General features: G+C 44.9%; 1 protein-coding gene across 5 annotated transcripts; it reads left to right on the top strand.

The window, feature by feature from the left end:
* Window positions 1–870: 870 nt before the first annotated feature.
* Window positions 871–21,471, top strand: bltp3a (bridge-like lipid transfer protein family member 3A). Of its 5 annotated transcripts, none has more exons than XM_053686334.1 (21): window positions 871–1,128; window positions 5,999–6,161; window positions 6,823–6,861; window positions 7,149–7,240; window positions 7,442–7,631; window positions 7,746–7,886; window positions 8,859–9,014; window positions 9,342–9,522; window positions 10,365–10,451; window positions 10,563–10,733; window positions 10,834–10,934; window positions 11,941–12,082; window positions 12,882–13,075; window positions 13,230–14,404; window positions 14,546–14,700; window positions 15,279–15,355; window positions 15,536–15,683; window positions 15,772–16,025; window positions 16,188–16,296; window positions 16,412–16,467; window positions 17,139–21,471. In XM_053686334.1, exons 1-21 carry the CDS (start codon window positions 1,085–1,087, stop codon window positions 17,253–17,255), a joined length of 3,792 nt encoding a protein of 1,263 aa, XP_053542309.1. In that variant the 5' UTR covers window positions 871–1,084; the 3' UTR covers window positions 17,256–21,471. The 5 variants fall into 5 exon arrangements, with proteins under 5 accessions (XP_053542309.1, XP_053542310.1, XP_053542308.1 ...); XM_053686335.1 differs by having other exon boundaries at window positions 872–1,128; window positions 10,563–10,694; window positions 15,243–15,355; XM_053686333.1 differs by having other exon boundaries at window positions 872–1,128; window positions 15,243–15,355.

Below are 21,471 nucleotides of genomic sequence, written 5' to 3'. Positions count from 1 at the left end.
GTTGTGTTACAATTCAACATAAAAGTCGCTACTACTCGTGCGAAGCTTCAACGTAAAAGACTGGTGACACAATTTAAGAAGAAAAATAAATAAATAAATAATATGTTTGTGTTTGGTACACACACAGTACTATTAATACAGATGTCCCTGACAACATCTGTAGTCCCATTTTGCAACTTGTTAACAACCGCCTTTTACAATACACGTAAAAGCTTTTTAAAAAAAGAAGTGACGAGTGGGGGTATTACCGTTGTATTTTACGTCGTAGAATAAAAGGTGAAAATATACCACAGACCTTATTTCAGGTTTTTAACCAAAATCCCATCAAATCAAATCAAATCAAATAAAACCCATTGACTTAAGGACGATGGAACCGGAAGAGCTAAAATGCTAACTCGCTTCCGGGCTTTGGCATACAATTTTTATTTATTTTTTTATTATTTTAATGTTTTATTTGAACGTCCAGTTTACAGTATGGTACAACCAAAATAGAACATAAACAATAAGTATTAAGAATAGCTGCAATAAAAAAAAAACACCGTCGCTCAAAACAGAACAACTAGACAGCAACGAAAATAAATAAACAAACAAATAAAAAGAAAATTACACATTAATTACAGTACAAAGTTTGTAGGCCGTGCAAATTGTACATGTTCTGAGTGCTTTTTTGTTAAGAGAAGATGAAATTGTGAAATCTCTTGTAAGATTACAAACAAAAAATAGTTTTACAATTCGAAAACTTTACATTTATGTATACAAAACCTACACAGGAAATTTGGCATACAAAATGGCGTCATTCCTGCTCCATCCTATGCCGTCAGAATCGTGTTTTTTTTCATACGCATGCGCAGTGCTCGGCGTTTTCGGGGTACACGCGTCCTCTCGGGTACAGATTTCCGTGTCACACCAGCGCCGTGACTGTTTTAAACCGCGAGCAGTTCTAAAGATGCTGGACACATAGCTAGCTCATGAAGTCTAGCTTAGCCAGATAGCTGGAATATGCGAATTAAAGAGAAGAGTCAGTAAATTTCTGCATTGCGCTCTTGATCTCGGACTGGACTGCAGCGCTGGGGGAGAAATAAAGATGGCTGGAATTATTAAAAAGCAAATCCTGAAACATTTATCCAGGTAAAAACATGGCCAAGCTGTGGGTCGGGGGTTTAACAGGACTCAGAGCTGGAGGAGAATAAACGTGACAGCTCTTCTATCATCAGCTTTTCATTGCGCTGGGAAAGCTGGGAGATTTATTGACCTTGTGATTTATTTTCTTTGATGAACCCAGTAAAATCTCACAGTCACGTGGGAATCATATAGCTTTATTATTATTATTATTATTATTATTATTATTATTATTAAGACTGCATTTAAACTAAAACTCCACTCTGAAACATATGACACGTGTTTGAACTGCAATATTTCTGATGTTTTTAACGATTCAGGTCTTAATTTAGTAGCTAATGGTGTATTTCTGTTGTGCAATGAGAAAGTCGGGCTTGTCTCCCCCTGTGACGTCACAATGGGGACAGTGTTATCATGCTGCCTGATATTACCTACAGCATGGGTTAATTCTCGGATCTGATTGGTCTGAGAATGAAGTGTGCGGCTCGGACAGTGGTTCCAGCTGTGACGTGAACGACAGGTCGATATCAGTGCGCTCGCTCTAATACGTTATGGTTTCTATAGTAACAGCTCATACAGTAAACAGGGACTTTTAGGACGGACGCGTAGACGTAACCTAAAACTAATAATAAACGGATTTACAGTTGAGGTTATACGTTTATGTACGCCTTGCGGAATATGCAAAATGTTAATAATTTTAACTTGTCGTTTATTTAGTACTGCTCTAGCTGTTTCTCATAACAGATGTATACATAGAGTCCACAAGACACGACAAGGAGTGAATTTACACAAACGGACCAGTTCGAAAGTTCACACACGCTCGGTGATGTTTTTGTGAGAGTTGTTCATGAGTCCCTTGTTTGTCCTGAGAAGTTCAACTTCTCACTGTTCTTCAGAACAATACTCCAGGTCCGTGCACATTCTTTGCTTTTCCAGCATCTTCTGTATATTTGACCCTTATATGATGTTGAGATCCATCAATTCACACCGAGGACGACCGAGGGACTCGTCCATGACTTTTACAAAAGGTGCAAACGTTCGCTGATGCTCGAGAAGGCAACACGTTAAGTCCCGGAGGGGGGTGCAAACTTTTGAACAGGAGGATCGGTGTAAATTTTTACGAGTTGGCGTGGGCGTATCAATAACAGAGAGTCACATAAAGCAAATCAAAAACTTCTTGCCGTTAACGAGATCTTTCCCAACAACCCCGTCCAGGGTGTACCCCGCCTTGTGCCCTATGCCCCCTGGGATAGGCTCCAGGTTCCCTGCGACCCAGTAGGATAAGTGGTACAGAAAATGGATGGATGGATTAGATTAGATTAGATCGTGTACGGCGATATTAATGTGGCAGGGTGCCAAAACTTTAACAAATCTAGCCGTTGCGGATGAAGCAAACATTCCTCGTGTTTGCTCCAGCGTCACCGAGCGATGCCTCAGGATCTTGGATAAAGATGGTGGAACAGACCGAGCCTGTGCCGATTTGGGTTTTGGCAGCGAATCGGCTGCGATTACACACGGCAGCATGTGCTTTTACACCCACTGAGTGTCTGTTTAACGAGACACACGCTGAGCGCGAGGGAAAACGATAATCGCACGATACACACGGCTTCCAGCTAGATCAGCGGTCCGTATGTGAAGGAGCAAGAAACGAGCATGGAGAGTAGAACAGAGCCATGAAATACGCTATAAGGCTAAAAGTTTGTGGACATCTGACCATCACGTTCATGTGTGCTTGTCGAACATCCCATTCCAGATTTATTCCCCCTTTGCTGTTATAACATCCTCCCACTCTAATGGAAAGGCATTAGACTAGATTTTGGGGCGTGGCTGTGGGGATTTGTGTTCATTCAGCCTTAAGAGCATTAGCGAGATCAGACACTGATGTTGGTTGAGGAAGCTCCAGTTCCAGTTCATCCCAGAGATGATCCGTGGGCTTGACGCGTCATGTGACGTCATCGCAACGCGCATTCAGCCGAAGCCCTCTTCGATACACGTGCGTCGAACGTGAGTACGGCTAAACGGTCTCGTTTACCATCAGACATCACTGCGAAAGAGCACAAAACTCCGCAAGTCGCGGCGCACGTTTTGGAAAAAAAGCCGCAACAAAACCAAGCGTTTATTGCCGCGCCAATCACGGAAAAAAAACTGCACGAAGTCCTGTACGGACGGAACGTCCCTGACGACGATAGCGCCGACTCGTTCAAATACGTTTACGCGGGGACGTGTATGGCGGACGCGTAACACCGTCTAAGACTGATAATAAACGGATTTTAAAAACATGCTGTTATTTTGCAACAAAAAGCAAACAGTCATTGATATCCTGAAGTTTTTTTTTTTTAATGATTTTTTCTGTAAGTAGATGTTTATTTAACAACTACGGAAGGAGTCTCCAGTGTCAGCAGTTTGGAACAGTCTATTGACTGTTACTACACCGGAAAGTCTTCAGGAATTCAGAGGAGTTTCTGAAAAAACTATGTGTTTTTTTTTCTCTCTCTTACTGCTTTCAAGAAATTTAAAAAAGAGAGGCTGGTGAGGGAAGGCACATTTATAGCTACTATAACGTGACTTATAGCTACTATGACGTGACTTATTCACTACTATGACGTGACTTATTTATAGCTACTGTGACGTGAATTGTTTATAGCTATTATGACGTGACTTTTAGCTACTAAGGGCAGTGGTGGCGGGGCAGTGGTGGCTTAGCGGTTAAGGCTCTGGGTTACTGGTTGGAAGGTCGTGGGTTCAAGCCCCAGCACTGCCAAGGCCCCCTCTCTGCTCCAGGGGGTGCTGTATCATATACCCTGCACTCTGACCCCTGACAGGCTGGGGTATATGAAGAAAACAATTTCACTGTGCTGTACTGTATATGTGAGACTAAAGACTCGTTATCATTACTCTGACCTGACTTACAGCAACTATGACGTGACTTATAGCTACTATCACGTGACTTGTTTGTGGCCACTCTGACGTGACTTGTTTATCTCTACTAGATAGTTTAAAAACATCCGATGATCAAGGCCGATTGTATCCTGTAAATCAAAAGAGGGCGGGAAAACACATTGATTTCGTAAAGATGATGTCTCTTGTGTGGAATGATGACAAAACTGCATTTTGTAATCTCTGCACTGCAAAAAATTTTACCGTTGCAGCGGTTAAACGAGTCCCCCCCCCCCCCCCCCCCCCCGCCCCCCACGCTACTAGGGCTGCTCGTTCTGAATTAAAGGGCCAGTACACCGTTGTAGAAGGAATATGAGTTGTACAAAGGTGTATATATTGCTACATATTGCACAGAAAAATATTAGTAGAGTAGTATATTTCATATGTAGTTAGTGTTTGAGTTAATATCAAAAAAAGGTTTATATTTGGCCTATATATGACCAGTTTGATGTTCAGAGATGACGTGGAAATGTTTTTGTTTGTGGAGAGTGAACGTGAGACTAACAGGAGGTTTATTAGAATTCAGTCGATGTTAATATATAGCATATAACATAACTTGTTTAGTGTGTGTGTGTGTGTGTGTGTGTGTGTGTGTGTGTGTTTAAACACAGGTCTGTAAATGTGGTGTAAGTGAGATAACAATGGAGTTCTTCACCTCCACCTCGTCCAGTTATTTCGGGAGGCGAGTTAGCGAGCAGATGTACAGCGTCTGAAGGAAACCGAGGTCTCACCGTTGAACAAATCTGATCTGATACACACTCGTGTGTGTGTGTGTGTGTGTGTGTGTGCGAAAGGCGCAATGATTGTGAAAGGCTCAGCTTCTGTCCAACTGTAACAGAGGTCGGCTATTTAGAGAGGAAGTGAGCGAGAGGCCGAGTTGTGGTGCAGGTGATGAGACGAGGCCGTGGGGGAGACGGGTTACTCAGTCCAGCCCCGAACACACTGGTAAGCAGAAGGAACGGTGCCAAAGCGAGTGTGTTGTGGTCTCAGGTCAGCGTACACAATGGCGATGTAGAGTATTGTGAGGTTTCGCTGTCGAAGCGCTCACACGGACCGCTGTACTGCAGGATCGGTGTTGCGTGTTTAACTTCGGTTTAAAGAAGAAAACCGAAACACCCGGTGCAGAAAGAGTTTTAAATGTTAGAGTGGGTAGAGGAGTTTTTAAAACTTCCTTTATTCCGACTTTCATTCAGTCCTTCCTTGTTCACCCTCTTCTTCCTTCAACAGCGACTCCTTCCGTCTCTCCTTCTTCCCTTCTTCCTTTTTCTCTCCCTTCCTCTGCCCTTCTTCTTCCCTCCCTCGCTCTCTTCGTCCTCTTTCCTTCCACCCTCCCACCTTTCTTCTTCTTTTCTTCTTCCCCTTCTTGGATCCCTTTCTCCCGCCTATCTTTCCTTCCTTCCTTCCTTCTTCGCTCCATTCGTCATCCCTCTTTCCACCTCTTCCACCTCCCTCCCTCCTTCCTCCCTACATTCCTTCCTTCCTTTCTTCTTTCTCCCCTTCCTTCCTCGCTCCATTCTTCCTCCCTCAATACCCTCTCTGCTATCCATCCTTCATTCCTTTCTTCTTCTTCTTTCTTCCCTTCCTTCCTCGCTCCATTCTTCCTCCCTCCCTCCCTCCCTCAATACCCTCTCTGCTATTCATCCTTCCTTCCATCCTTCCTTTCTTTCTTCTTCATTCTTTGTTTCCTCCCTCGCCATTCTTACTCCCTTACTACCCCTCTTTCCGCCTACCTTCCTTCCTTCTTCATTCCTCCCTCCTCCCTCTCTCCTTCCTCCCTCCGTCCCTCCCTTCCTTCCTTCCTTCCCTCCGTCCCTCCCTTCCTTCTGAATTTTCCTCTTGCACAATACTAGCAGTCATACTCTGTGTCCTATTTATCATGGGATTTGAGGGTGCAGTGGCTGTGATACGAGTTTGAATTCCTCTCGCTCTGTCCCTGTCACAGGTTTACCAAGAACCTGTCTCCGGATAAGATCAACCTGAGCACGCTGAAGGGAGAAGGTCAGCTCTCCAACCTGGAGCTGGACGAGGAGGTTCTGCAGAACATGCTGGATCTGCCTACGTGGCTCTCCATCAGCCGCGTCTACTGCAACAAAGCCGCCATCAGAGTGAGGCCGGATAACACGCTAGAATTCCACGTGTAGTCTACCACAGCGTCATGCCAAACGTTGTTTAAAAATGAGATTTCAGGTCGTGGAACCAGGGTCTGTTTTTTCCCCTTATTAAGACAAAAAAAAAAAACCCACAGCTTATCGTGTTCCAGAGAAACCAGGAAGTGCAAAATCCAAAAAAAACCAACAAAAAAACCCCTTTCCCCATGGTGGAAACTTCTTATCATTTGGAGCATCCTTCATTCGAGTCCCTGTGAACGAGTTGTTGCTATGGAAACGATAACGTGTATTAAAACGAGCACATTCATTTCAATTGCATCTGCACTACAGTCAGAGTTATCGTTATTGAAGAATTAACCCACACCTTTTGAGTAGCTTCGAGAACGAAACAGCGGTGTGGTGTGAAGGTTTTTTTAAAGTAACGGTACACCGTACTGTACACGCGCACATCTAACATCAGCGTCTCACAATATTCCCTTCACCTTCACACGGATACGCGCAAACGAAATCTACGTCTTCGGAGCGTTTGAATAGCATCTGACGCTGATTGTTCGATTCTTTCTTTAAGTAATCTAATATGAGCGTATCTGTGTTCACACTAACACGTTTCTCTCTCTCTCTCTCTCTCTCTCTCTCTCTCACACGATCTCTTCTACAGATCCAGTGGACGAAATTAAAGACGAGCCCCATATGCCTGGTGGGAATCCCCCCCTCTCTCTCTTTGTCGTTTGTATTTGTCATACTTCAATCTCACTTTCACGCTCTGTCTCTTCCTCTTTTTCTCGCTCTGATGATCATCCCTTGCGTTATTTATTTATTTGTTTGTTTGTTTGTTTGTTTATTTATTTATTTTTATTTGAACGTGGACTGTTTTGCTTCTCTGTTCTGGGTGGGCAGACAGACAGACAGACAGACAGATAGACAGACTGACTGATGGATAGACGGACAATTGAATAACTTCCTCTCTCCTCTCTCTGTCTATAGTTTCTCGACAAGGTGGAAGTAGAAATGATGACATGTGAGGAGCCCCGCCCACCTAACGGCCCCTCCCCCATTGCCATCACTGCAGGTCAAAGGTCAGAGATGAACTGTTTTGTCCTCCCCCGCCCCCCCAAAATCACTTTTTCTACTAAATACACCAGTTAAGACGTGTAGTCCTGTCTGTTACATTGGGACTGATATTAAACTCGTATACCGTATACTCTGGTTTATATGCACCATAAAATTCTGCTTAGTGAAAATGAATTGTGTGTGTGTGTGCGTGTGCGTGTGTGTAGTGAGTACGGCTTTGCGGAGAAGGTCGTGGAGGGCATGTCGGTCATCATTAACTCCATCGTTATTAAAATGAAGTCCAAAGCGTTTCACGCCTCCTTCGAGCTCTGGCAACTTCAGGGCTTCAGTCTGAACCCTAAGTGGCAGAAGAGTGACCTCCGATACACACGGATCACACACCCTAAGAGAGGAGAGGTAACACACACACACACAGAATAAAACATAAACGTCTAAACACACTCTCACGCACACACACACAAAACATAAAGACTAACTGTAGGTGCTTGTGTGTGTGTGTGTGTGTTGTAGGTGCTGACCTTTAAAGAAATTCACTGGCAGAGTTTGCGCATCGAAGCGGACGCTATGGAGAGCGAGGAACAGGATTTGGGGAACACACCGCTACGCCTCATCACGAACCAGGGGCGCATCAGGATCGCCCTTAAACGCAGGGTAATATCTTATAATAATAATAATAATAATAATAATAATAATAATAATAATAATAATTTGCCCTGAACATCATAAACCCAACCCACAAATACACAAGGTACACTACCAGTCAAAAATTTATACACCCTCATTCTTTATCTTTATTTTTTCCCACATTTTAGAATAATAATAAAGTCATCAAAACTCTGGAGTAACACAAATGGAACTATGGGAATTATGTTGTGATAAAAAAGCCAAAATAATTTAATATTTTAGCATCTTCAAAGTCGACGCCTTTTTCGCCTAGAATTCCCAGAAATGTATTCTCAGCGTTTTCTCGAGCGATTTCTCGAGGAATTTCCCCGAGATGCTTTTTAAACAGGATTAAAGGAGTTCCCACCGACGCCGGACTCTAATCGGCTGCTTTTCGGAAATATTTCTCTCCGAGTCGTCCGTTTAAAAAAAAAAATAATAATTTTTATAAATAAAATGTTAGTTTTCCAATGAAAGAAACGAATACGTCGGCACGATTATATTTTTGTCTACGACACCGATTTCAGACGTTTAATCACACGCCTTCAGATCAAAAGCTTTTTAAGATCATGAGAAACATTTCAGTCGAGTGTCCACAAACTTTTGACCGGTAGCGTATGTTATACACTCCTAGCATCGTTCGGTGAGACACCAGCTCTAGGTTATCAGCGAGCCCTTGTTGGCTTTCCTTCACAAATCCCTCACACAAGTGTGCGAGTGAAGGAGTGTGACTGCAAGTCACTAGAAAATATCTGGAGATTGATATTATAAACCGCTTGCTGTTGCATATAGACATGTTATTATAGTTCACTTTAATGTCACTTAACCTGCTTCTATATTTCGTTATATTTGATTATAAAGTGGTTACCTCACTGCGAGATTGTACAAATTAAAGGTAGTACAAATGAAAACTCTTCCAGTTCATTATTATTATTACAGTATTATTATTATTTCTGCCAGGTGAAGGACTGTAATGTCCTGGCGTCGAAGCTGCTCTTCATCCTGGATGACCTGCTGTGGGTTCTGACCGACTCTCAGCTTAAAGCTGTCATCCATTACGCTAAATCTCTGAGTGAGGCTATGGAGAAATCCGCAAAGCAGAGGAAGAATATGGAGGTAGGTGCGCACACACACACAGTCACTGATTAGGTTCTTCATCACCGACAATTTAAACCGTTTTATTATCTGTCACCTGTTTTTGTCATTTCTTACATCTGCTGGTATTTCTGGACTGGGGGGGTGTATTTACTTTTGGTATCAGAAGAGAGTTGTTTAAGCCACTCTAGGTTCTATAATATCCATTAATGCGAGATACATGCTTGCTGATCCAGCCCCTTGGTTCAGGAATGGTTTGTTCCCGTAATAATTTTTTATTTATTTATTTTTTTTTTAAACTACCACGCAAACGTTTTTAAAAAATGTTTTCTATAAATTGTGTTTCAGACGGTCCCTACCTCTCCTGGACCCCGCCCACCATGGCCAGAGCCACACCCGGTTCCCGTGGCAACGCCCAACACATTAGCACAGTATTTCGACCTTTATGATGTGAAGGAGTCATCGTATCACACGTTTATTTCTCGGCTTGACCTGCACATCTGCAATGACAGTTCAGCATCAGAAACAGGTCGGTTACCTCTCCTCAGCACGCATACCTAGCCTCATCGTACCTCACCCCAACACACCTGGCCTCATCGTACCTCACCCCAACACACCTGGCCTCATCGTACCTCACCCCAACACACCTGGCCTCATCGTACCTCACCCCAACACACCTGGCCTCATCGTACCTCACCCCAACACACCTGGCCTCATCGTACCTCACCCCAACACACCTGGCCTCATCGTACCTCACCCCAACACACCTGGCCTCATCGTACCTCACCCCAACACACCTGGCCTCATTTACCTCACCCCAACACGCCTGACCTCATTTACCTCACCCCAACACGCCTGACCTCATTTACCTCACCCCAACACACCTGGCCTCATTTACCTCACCCCAACACACCTGGCCTCATTTACCTCACCCCAACACGCCTGACCTCATTTACCTCACCCCAACACACCTGACCTCATTTACCTCACCCCAACACGCCTGACCTCATTTACCTCACCCCAACACGCCTGACCTCATTTACCTCACCCCAACACGCCTGGCCTCATTTACCTCACCCCAACACGCCTGGCCTCATTTACCTCACCCCAACACGCCTGGCCTCATTTACCTCACCCCAACACGCCTGGCCTCATTTACCTCACCCCAACACGCCTGGCCTCATTTACCTCACCCCAACACGCCTGGCCTCTTCATGCCTCACCCCAACACGCCTGGCCTCATCATGCCTCATCTGTCCTACATGTCCTATCCAGTCCAAACTGATTAAAAGCATTTAATGGGGGCCACTGAGAGCCCAGACCTTATGAATGATGCCTTGAGATATTTGACTTTTGACCTTTCCTCTTTAGATGAACCCCCTATTCCAGGCTCCCAGGGTGCAATGCAGCTGACCTTTCGTAAACTGGGCTTCGATTACTACCCCTTCCACAGACCAGGTGAGTGTGTATGGGGACAACTCTTAATTTTTTTACCTTGTCCTGTTTCATTTATTTCAGCCTAATAGTCTATATAAATTATTTTAGACAAAAAATTGTGTGTGTGTTTAGGCGATGGTTGTCGACATTGGGAGCGTTACTGCAGTGCTTTGGACTCTCGCACTCAGTGGGCGTCCAAACTGCTACAGGATTTTCAGAAGAAACTCGAAAGCTCGGGATTTCCCCAACCTCCATCTGAACCTCGTGAGCCCAACACACAGTCGCCAGCCAAAAAAACACACAGTGAGAAAGACAGAGCTGAGAATTATCTCTGAGAAATATTACTTGTGATATAGGTTTTTGTGAACCGATGAAAAGACACCAGTTGTTTGATGTTCATTAGGAGATGGAGAGTCCGTCACAAACGCTGATGAAAGCTTGGCTTTAAAGAAACTCCGCTCCAGCTGTATGGTGATCCGTGTGGACGATCTGGACATCCACCAGGTTTCTGTCAACACACACATATACACACACACACAGTCACACAGTCATGGGTTTCATTTCAAAATTGCACTCGTGAAATAATCAGATGTTTCAGGAGCATGATGGAGACGCAGTTTTCTTCAGGGGTTTAGGATTTGTAGCTCCGCCCCTTTATAGTTCTGCATTATTTCTCACCATAATAATATCGAATTGTTTTTCCAGCCAGTTTTCAATAGCGTCTCTGTCTCATGTCCTGTCTGTCTATCTGTCTGTGTGGCTGTATATTATCTCCACCTGTCTCTTCTTGGGTGTGACGGTAACACAAAAAGAACAGAGAAGTGAAAGAGCTTGTGGTCACAGGAAAGATGGAGGGATGATTAGCAGGGTGAGAAAAGTAGGAAGAGAAAGACAGTGTGAAGTATGACAGAACAAAAATGAGAGGGGATTACTACCAAGCATACAGGGATTGTTTTCAACTATTAGCTATCTCTCTCTCTCTCTGTCTGTCTGTCTATTTTTCTGTCGGTCTGTCTATCTGTCTTTCTGTCTATCTATTTATCCGTCTGTCTCTCTATCTATCTAGCTGCCTGTCTGTCTGTCTATCTATCTATCTGTCTGTCTATTTCCCTGTCTATCTATCCAGCTGCCTGTCTGTATCTATCTATCTGTCTGCCTGTCTATCTATCTGTCTATCTGTATTCTGTTCTTCCTATCCATCCATATATCTATCTCAAATGTATCTGTCTGTCTATTTCTCTCTCTCTCTCTCTCTCGCTCTCTCTCTCTCTCTCCCACACACTTCCAGTGTATGTGATGCCATCAGCGGTGCTTTACACACATACACACACTCACACAGATGTTTAAATGTCAGGAATTTTCCAAATTTCTGAAGAACTAAAGAAGGACCTCAGCTGTAGCTGTGACTCACTGCTAGGAGACACACACTTCCTCTGTTAGTCCATGTGGTGAAACCGTGCTCTGGTGTCTCTCTGTTGTCTCTCTGTTCTCCGTCTCTGTGTTGTCTCAGGTGTCCACCAGGGGGCGTCACGGCAAGAAAACCCAGTCGCTTTTATCGTGTAACCGCAAAGTGCTGAACATGGCGGAGAACACGCCTGCCATCCACCTGCAGTTTACCGAGTATTACTTCCCTCACCACGCCGCAGGACCCGGTACCTCTGATATTTCACTGTTCTGTTTATTTATTCATCTTTATTCCCGTCTGTATGTGATGATACAGGACTTAGATACAGAACCCTCGTTGTCCTTGTGATTACGTTTCACTTTGTGTACATGATGAAAGTCGCTACAGGCTAACCACATCCTGGCATTAAACAGGCTGAAACACAGAGAACACAAACACTAACTAGCATTAACTAGTAATTCAATTTTACTAATAATATATAACCAGGACACAACTGTAGTGAACGGGCCGAACGACGCGCTAGCGCTGTAGTAAACGGTTCATTTTTATAGTAAAATAATAAACAGGGTTAAACACAAACTAGTTTTAAAATGAACATGTTAACCACAAATTAGTGGTAAACAAGTCTCTCTCTCTCTCTCTCTGTCTCTGTCTCTGTCTTTGTCTCTTTCTCTGTCTCTGTCTCTCTCTGCCTCTCTCTGTCTGTCACGCTCTCTCTCTGTCTCTCTCTTTCTCTGTCTGTCTCTCTCTGTCTGTCACGCTCTCTCTCTCTGACTCTGTCTCTCTCTCTGTCTCTGCCTCTCTTGCTCTCTTTCTCGCTCTCTCTTTCTCTGTCTCTCTCTGCCTGTCACGCTCTCTGTCTCTCTCTTTCTCTGTCTGTCTCTCTCTTTCTGTCTGTCTCTCTCTGTCACGCTCTCTCTCTCTGTCTCTGCCTCTCTTGCTCTCTCTCTCTCTCTCGCTCTCTCTCTCTCTCGCTCTCTCTGTCTCTTTCTCTCTCTCTCTCTCTCTCTCTCTCTCTCTCTCGCTCTCTCTCTCTCTCTCTGCAGTGCCCTGCTCTAATCTGTACGGTCAGCTGAACGGTCTGCAGCTGTGTGTGGACGCTGCGAGTGTGTTGTGGATGTATGTGTTTTGTCGTGGTTTGCTGACGACTCTGGAGCAGGTGAAGGCTTTTTATCACCTGCAGGACAGCAGCAAGAGCGACGAACACGTGGATGTGAGAGTGGACGCTACGCAGCTGAAGGTACTCAAGACGACGTGAATGCTAGCTCTTGAAAAGTCTTTGAAAATATCCATGTTCCTCGACGTTTTATGGCTAACGCTTTCATCTAGCCAAGACGCTCTCTTCATCTTCCTGTCTTGCTGATCGTTGTATTGTTTGTTGTATTTCTCCACAGCTGATCATTCCTCTCGACTCGTCCATCTTGGATCACGCTGATCGTCCACACGCTCTGGGTTTCACTCTCTCGCAGGCATTTCTCAGCAACACCCATCACTCTCCTCACTCGTCCTTCTCCGACCTCGAGTCCACGTTCTCGGATTTTTCCGCTCAGCCGTTTTTCCGAGCCTCACCGGTCTCTCCTTTTCCTCGTGACCGGAACACCTTGCACCCTCTTCCTCTGGCGTTCCTAAAATCCGATCCCTCGCTCTCACTTTCGCGTTCGTCTTCGTTGGACGTGTGGAGCCTCAGCCTGTCCCGAGTAGCAGGTTGTTTTGAGGGCGCGCGGCGAGGAGGCAACGCGCCACCGTTCATGGAGCCGTTCGCTGCGTGCGTATGGATGTGCCGAGCGCGAGCTTTAACGAAGTCGTTAAGCCAGGAGGGATCGTTAACGAATGCAGAGAACGGTGCCGCAAAACCGTCCAATCACGTCGCTCCGTCAGCATCCATCCACTTCCTGGTTCAGTCCATCAGTCCGATCCGAATGTGGCTCAGTCATTACCAGTACGTTGCTCTGCTCCGTATGAAGGATTATCTCGCCAGGTTAGCCTCCGACCTCAATCGCTTTCCGAGCGCAAAGTCTAAGACGGCGGCGGCGGCTCCTCCTACAGCGTGCGTATCGCTCCTCTTGGAGGCGCTGGAGCTCGGCGTGCTTCTTCCACCCGTCGTCGGGAAAACGGAAGATGAGGCGCCAGAGGAAACCGATACGCAAAGCCTGACTGACTCCGATCTCTCTCCATCACGCCCAGACAGCGGGATCGTCGGAAGCACGGAAAAAGCGAGGGAGCAGCAGGAGGGTGAGTGTGATGGAGCAGGGGAGGGGCCTGTGGATGTCGAGGAGGCGTGTGAGGCTATCGAAGAGGGATTGGATGAAGCGAATGGTCAGGGAGGTGAATCTCGGGTCGTGACCTCAGTCGTTTCACCGTCTCCGGCTACCGTGCAGAATCTGAACACTTCCATGGTCAGCCTGGAGGGGGAGCTGTCCAGCGCGCTCAGCGTGACAAAAGACGTGACTAAAGACGCCTTCAGCGCTTCCCTGGACCTCACCAAGGGGGCGCTGTCCATCACTAAAGACGCTCTCAGCATCCTGAGCCGCAGTTCTGCCATGAGCAAAATATTCAGCGCTCAGAGCAAGTAAGAACCACATGAGCACATCACAGCATGCGCAATGTGTGTGTGTGTGTGTGTGTGTGTGTGTGTGTGTGTGGAGAGAGGTTTAATGTGTATATGGATTGGGTGTTAATTTGGTGTGTGTGTGTGTGTGTGTGTGTGTAGAGAACCAGACGACTCCGCTCTGCGTCTGCCACCCCTCAGACACTCACTTTCCCAGAATTCCTGTGACAGCGTTGTCATGGACACCAGCGTGGCTGACGATGGCCTCTCATTGGACAGCGACACCAGCGAAAACTTCGTCATCCTCACAGACTCAGGTATGACATCATCACTGCGTCAGTCATCACCCTCGCTGTATCTCTGACATCACGCACTAAGACACACCTCTCTGTCCCTCTCTCTCTTTGTGTCTGTCTCTCTCTGCCTGTTTCTCTGTCTCGCTGTCTGTCTGTCTCTCTCTGCATGTGTCTGTCTCTCTCTGCCTGTTTCTCTCTCTCTCTCTATCTGTCTCTCTCTCTGCCTCTGTCTGTCTCTCTCTGCCTGTTTCTGTTTCTCTCTGTCTGTCTGTCTCTACATGTCTTTCTGTCTCTCTCTCTGCCTGTTTCTCTGTCTCTCTGTCTTACCCTGCCTCTTTGCCTCCTTCTCTCTCTGTATCTGTCTCTCTGCACGTGTTTCTGTCTGTCTGTCTGTCTGTCTTTGTGTCTCTCTCTGCATGTCTCTGTTTGTCTGTCTGTCTCTCTCTTTGTGTCTGTCTCTCTGCACGTGTTTCTGTCTTTCTCTGCTTGTCTGTCTGCCTCTCACTATTTCTCTGTCTCGCTCTGTTTTCCTGTCTGTCTCTCTTTCTGTCTGTCTGTCTCAGAGTTCACTCGTCCTAACGGCACTCCCATCCATTCAGTGAGGACAGACGGAGGATCCTTGGCTGATCTGAGCAGCTGTCTGTCTCACAGCACTGAGGACATGTCTCAGGATATGGTGAGACACACACACACACACACGCACACGTTTTATATACGTTTTTGCCATTTACAAATGGTTTTATGCCATTTATGTCTCGGCACGGAGCTTCAGTTCAGCTACACACTTTATGATATGACATCACTACAGCAGCTGTCTCTCTCTCTCTCGCTCTCTCTCTCTCTCTCTCTCCCTCAGGTGTGTGTGCTGTTGCTGTCTCTGCGTGCTGTTCGCTCTCTGATGGAGCTCCACGCGCAGGACGCAGTGGTGGCAATGGAGGTTCAATCTGTTACGCCAAAGCAGCTGGGAAACCAGCGAGTGGTGGACCTACAAACACTCACACACGGTCAGACACACTCTCGTGCGCTGAGAGACGGAGAGTTTTACATTACCCTAACCCAGAATCAGAGCAATCTCCTCTCTCCCCTCTACAGGTGCTTCCTCTCCACCGATATCCCCTGTGTCCCGCCCCCCGGAGGTGTGTGTGAGGGTGGAGGCGGGGCCAGGGGCGGGGCGTCACTGCTGCGCGGCGGAGAGTGCAGGTTTCGTTGAGGTGTGTGTGCGTGGGTGTGAGGCCGAGCTACTCACCTCAACAATAAACACACTCGGTCCTTTTATGGAGGACGAGCTGAACTCGGACTCCCAGCCAATCAGAATCACTGTACACAACACCCGCATCACGCTCAAGGTGAGGGGGCGGAGCTGTTGGAGTTCTAAGGGAACTCGTGTGTTTGTGACGAATAACAACATATTCGCCGATTAAGTGGTGAAGTCATGATTATCTTGTGTGTGTGTGTGTGTGTGTGTGTGTGTGTGTGTGTGTGTGTGTGTGTGTGTGTGTGTGTTTCAGGATGACGGCCCCCGTGTATATCCCACCGCCCCCCAGTCTGTTCCTGTCTCCTTTGTTCTAGATGGTGTAGTTCTGGAGCGGCTGGACGATACCATGCTTACAGTCAGACGTGGGTACTCTGTGTGCGTGCGTGCGTGCGTGCGTGCGTGTGTGTGTGTGTGTGTGTGTGTGTGTGTGTGTGTGTGTGTGTAATTTATTGAGATCTCTGTCCTTTCCTCTCTCAGCCACTGACAGCCAATCAGGAGACAAAGCCTGCTGTGGACCTGAAGGAGATGACAAGGTACACACACACACACACACAGAACCATTTGCCTAAATACTTATGTATCTGTTTTCTTGATTCGCTAAATGACTCTTGAAACGGTTTGGATAAATGACTCTTTGAACTGTTAGGCTTAATGACTCTTGATTTGCTAAATGATCCTTGTATCTGACTGGATAAAAAAAAACTATTTAATGACTCTTTGACCTGTTAGACTGTTTGGATCAATGACCATTAGATTTTGTTTGACCAAATGATTCTTGTATCTGTTTGGTATACTATATATAGTATTTGGCTAAATCACTTTTTAATGATTCTTTGACCTGTTAAATTAAATGTTTCTTGTATCTGTTTGGCTAAATGACTCTTGAATCTGTTCGGCTAAATGATTCCTGTACGTACATATTTGGCTAAGTGACTTGTTTATCTGTTTGTCTAAAAGACTCTTGTCTCTGATTTGCTAAATCATGCTTGGAACTATTTAGATAAATGACTCCTTAATGATTCTTTGAACCGTTTGTCTAAATGACTCATGCAACTGAATTCCTAAATGATTCATGTCCTGCTTGATGTACCAAAAGTCATTTTATGGCACACTTTACTTTCACAGCTTTAGCAGATGAACAATTTAGTACTTTATTTCTTGTGTGTGTGTGTGTGTGTGTGTGTGTGTGTGTGTGTGTTTTCAGGTACAAGCCCTTCAGTCCGAGCTTGCTGACGTTCACTCCGCCCTCTCCACAGCCGTCTCCGACAGAGAACGTCTCTTACAAGAAATCCGCAAATACGACCCGTCCTTCACTCTATGACCTCACACCACTATTGGGCAAAGGTCAGAGGTCATGGTTCAAATGCAAGAACAAAATCCGTGTGTGTGGAAGGAGTGAGTGTTAACTTCTGCGTCCTCTTCCTGCTCTACTGACAACCAGGTGCCATGAAGAGCTTTACTTCCTGTTACCTAGTGACCATTACAGTGTTATTTTATATTGATTTTCACATCTTCTTTTACTTTGTTGTAAATAGACTGGTACAGTTAGTATAGGCTGCTAATGAGATGCATTACTGCAGAGTGTGTGTGTGGGTGTGTGTTCATGAGAAGAGTGTGAGAGGAGAGAACACAGCAGTGGACCTCAGTCTTATTTCATCTGCACGGTGCGTGCGTGTGTGTGTGGGGTGGGAGGGGGGTGTGTTACATCAGGTACATGTGTGATTTGAGTTATAGGGAATTGTATAATACACACACACACACACACACTGTCAAACCAACATACACTTATTGCTTGTGCCAGAAAAACGCCACAAAATATCCACGCCACCTTTCATCACGGTTCATAAAATCTAAGCAACATTCAGAATTTATTTTTTTTTTACACATACATCCCACACTGGACTTCTTTCCTAATATCCTCAAATGCAGTGTGTAGTGTGGTGGGTTTTGTAAAAAGTGCTAATTAGAACACAACCATAAACGCTAAATACTTTTAGCAAGACCACGGTAGTGCTATTGCGTGTGATGAATATCACAGTGTATCATTAATCGATTATCAGCGCTTGCATGCTTTATTTGTAGTATAGTATTTATTTTTAAATGATGTTTTGGTACTGGACGTACGTACATGTGTGTGTGAGAAGGATTAGTTCTCTTTTATTTAATTTTATTATTATAATTTTTTTACTTGATTTGCACAAACCTGAAAATGTGACGCACCTCGAGGTGTTGACGTGATCTGCATGCTCGACTCCGTCTCTCCCGAAGCTGTTTAGAATCAAGTGTAAAGGTATTAGGTGTTAAAATGTTTTGGGACGGACCGGATGTCCGTAATACGTACGTGTTCAGTGGTCCGTTATGTAATTATAGTGCCGGGGAAGTCGGGTGGAAGGTTGGAGCGGATGGTGTAGTGTAAATAAGTTTACTTTATTGTTTATGTCTGCAAGGCGTATAGGCAGATAACCAGCGGCGCCGCCTTGTGTTCCCGAGGTTCCGCGTTTCAGCCCTCAACGCCATGTTAGCGCCGACATCCGTAGATTAATAAGTGTATAGGTGAGGAATAAGACACGACGGAGTGGTGGTGGTGAGACGCTTTTATCACGCTGAAGTGGGTAATTTTCCTAGAACGGTACATCCCGAAGCGTTTTATTCCTCGGTCGATTAATCAATCAATCAACATCACGCTTAATGTACCGTCAATCAAATTAGTTCCTGTTATCCCTTACGTTATAGTCGCTATAAACAAGTTAATACATCAGGAAACAGACACAGCTCGTCACGTTACCGAGAACCAGAACGTTTCCTGAGCGCGTACAAAGCGCTGATATCGGAGACTCCTTCCTTATACAGGTGCGTCTCAAAAATATTCGAATATCGTGGAAAAATTGGTTCTTCTCCCGCTCCCGTAAGTTAATGGATAAAGTGGAACTTTCATGTACTCCGCAAAGGTGTTTCGAGTCAATTAGCCGATTAGAGCTCTTCTCAGGTCGACATTTCTGTATTATAAATTCTTTATGCGAATATTTTGAGTTGCTGGATGTTTGATTTCCGTGAGCTGTAAGCCGTAATCATCGAGATTAAAACAAAAAAAGGTTTGAAATATTCCAATTTACGTGTAATAAATGTAGAATATACGAAAGTTCCACTTTTTTTAATGAGTTTACGGGACAAATACGAACCTTTCTACGACATTCGAATTTTTTCGAGATGCACCCGTATGTTAAACGAACATATCCTTGACGAAAAACGTCACCTTATCGACGTCTATTCATTTAGCCATGTTAAATAACAACACTTTCTCTTTTTTTAATCCGTTTTTTTTTTTTTATTTAATCCGTCTTAGATCACGTGAGACGCTGCGTGTAAGCTGTTACTATAGAATCGATAATGTATATTATGCTACGTTCACACGTGTACCGTACAGGAATTTTAACGTAGCGAGTCGCCAGTCGCTGTACAATGAAGTCTACTGGTTTCCGTAGGAACATCGATCAGTTTTGACAAGAAACCCGTTTTCGCAGTCAGCATGAGAGATCACGGATCACGTGCACACGTGCGTCTTCGCTCCCATCGGTAGTCGCTGCACCGAGTCGCTCCAAATTGGCATAAAGCTAAACTTTTCTCCACTTTGTCGCGTCACTGGACACGCCCACATCTAGTCGCCTACGGTCACCGGAAGTCTCTAGTAGAAAACGAAAGGTCTCTGGTCACTTTGTCGCCGTACACGTGAGCCTGGCTTACAGTGGGAACTACTGTCAGAGCTGCTGTAATAGAAAATGAATACATACAGTGTTTGTTCATTTCATTATAAAGACGGATGTTCGGTCTATCCGAAGGTGATTACAGGTGACCTCGGGTGACCCTGTGACCTTAACCAGGACGTGGGAAACCATTTCACAAGTTTCCTTGAATCATTTAGGGAACATTTCAAGCAGGGATGGGAATCCCAGCTCTTTACGATTACAGTTAGCGATGCAGCATGAGAGAATCGCGTGTGATTTTAAGCTAACATTTATATGATGTATAATGTCAGGAAGTGCTGACGGTTTACAACGCGAGGATGTAGTCACGTCCCCGGAAATCGGCGAGTCATCGGTGTAACGATGTGCAGTGAGACCGTGTCCTTACTGCCGCTCGAACCCGTGTACACGATGTACTGATTCACCACCCAGGGAGCTTATTGAGACGCACTCATGGTTACAGAGTCAGGGCTTTGTTTTTATGCTAATGAAACATTATTACACAGCCCTGTGTTTATTGCTCTATTTTGCCCCCTAGTGGAATAAAAGAGACAAGCTCGGACGTTTCACAGCTCTGCTCTAAAACATGCTGGGAATAGGGTTGGTGAGAAATGTTCCACATACGTCACACTGCCAGTTAAACGTTTTTGAGCACCCTGTATTAACATTTTTAGTTAAACGTAGCATACAATCAGAAAACCTAAGTAAGAAATGTGACCTTTTATTTTCTTATTCGGAAACGAAATCTAGATTTATCCGGAAAAGGCTGATCCGGAGACGCTCATAGCACACGACACGTTCGCGTCACGGTCGATTAGGGCCGCAGCCACGGGACCGGAGAGCGGACACGATTCCGACAGTCCTATGGTTCGATACTGTCTAATATCAGCCGTAAGACTTCATTTCAGTTCAATTTGATTTGTATAGCAGCTTTACAGAAACATATCAACACAGGATAGAGATTTAAAGTGTGTGAATTTATCCTTATTGAGCGAGACGGTGGTGAGGAAAAATTCCCTAAGATGTTAAGAGGAAGAAACCTTGAGAGGAACCAGACTCGGAAGGGAACCCGTCCTCATCTGGGTAACGACGGAGAGCGTGAAAGTAAAAGAAAGTTCATTACGGTTCGTACATGAAGTCTGTGTGTTGAACTAGTCCACTGTTCAACGGAGACAAATCTCAGCTTGTCTGAGCGTGGACAATGACAGTCCTTAAAGACAGATTTAAATACAAAAGGAAACTACATCTCTCTTATTTAATAGCCAATAGTGGGTTTTAAAAAATAAACCTTCACATGTTTTAAAAAAAAACAACCCATTTGACTGGCAGCGTACATCGTACTCGGTCTTAGACACATGGTGACATTAACATTAGAATGATTTCATTTCTCGCGGCACACCATCACATCTACAGTGTGAAAAGTGTAGCATTTTTGTAAGCATTTAAGAATGTAAATGGTCTTCCACATGAGAGAGATTGTGTGTGTGTGTGTGTGTGTGTGTGTGTGGGGTTGCTCCTGTATATACTGGACACCTTGAAAGAGAAACACACAGCAAAAACAAGATCTAACAAGATAAGCTCTTTTTGTGTTTCTTTATCGTAAACATTTTTATGCATGATCATACTTGATATTTTACACAAGTGCACTACTGTGTATGTATCAGTGTGTATATCAGTGTCATGGGTTTGATTTAGGATGCACTGTGTTAGATTGGGACACAGCCCAGTCTCCTGTCGTTTGTATGAATTTGCAATGTAGTATTATTATTATTATTATTTTTTTAATTATTATTATTA

Source organism: Ictalurus punctatus, chromosome 15 (genome assembly GCF_001660625.3).
Source record: "Ictalurus punctatus breed USDA103 chromosome 15, Coco_2.0, whole genome shotgun sequence".
NCBI classification, from domain to species: domain Eukaryota; kingdom Metazoa; phylum Chordata; class Actinopteri; order Siluriformes; family Ictaluridae; genus Ictalurus; species Ictalurus punctatus.
This window is presented reverse-complemented; position numbering and strand designations above follow the sequence as displayed.

What these genes read in the sequence shown, in the direction of transcription:
- bltp3a (XM_053686333.1), top strand. Translation starts at nt 1,085, where the DNA reads ATGGCTGGAATTATTAAAAAGCAAATCCTGAAACATTTATCCAG. An exon ending in CAGTTCAGCATCAGAAACAG is followed by an intron (nt 9,523 to 10,364) that starts GTCGGTTACCTC and finishes TTTCCTCTTTAG; the next exon opens with ATGAACCCCCTATTCCAGGC. An exon ending in ACACCCGCATCACGCTCAAG is followed by an intron (nt 16,026 to 16,187) that starts GTGAGGGGGCGG and finishes TGTGTGTTTCAG; the next exon opens with GATGACGGCCCCCGTGTATA.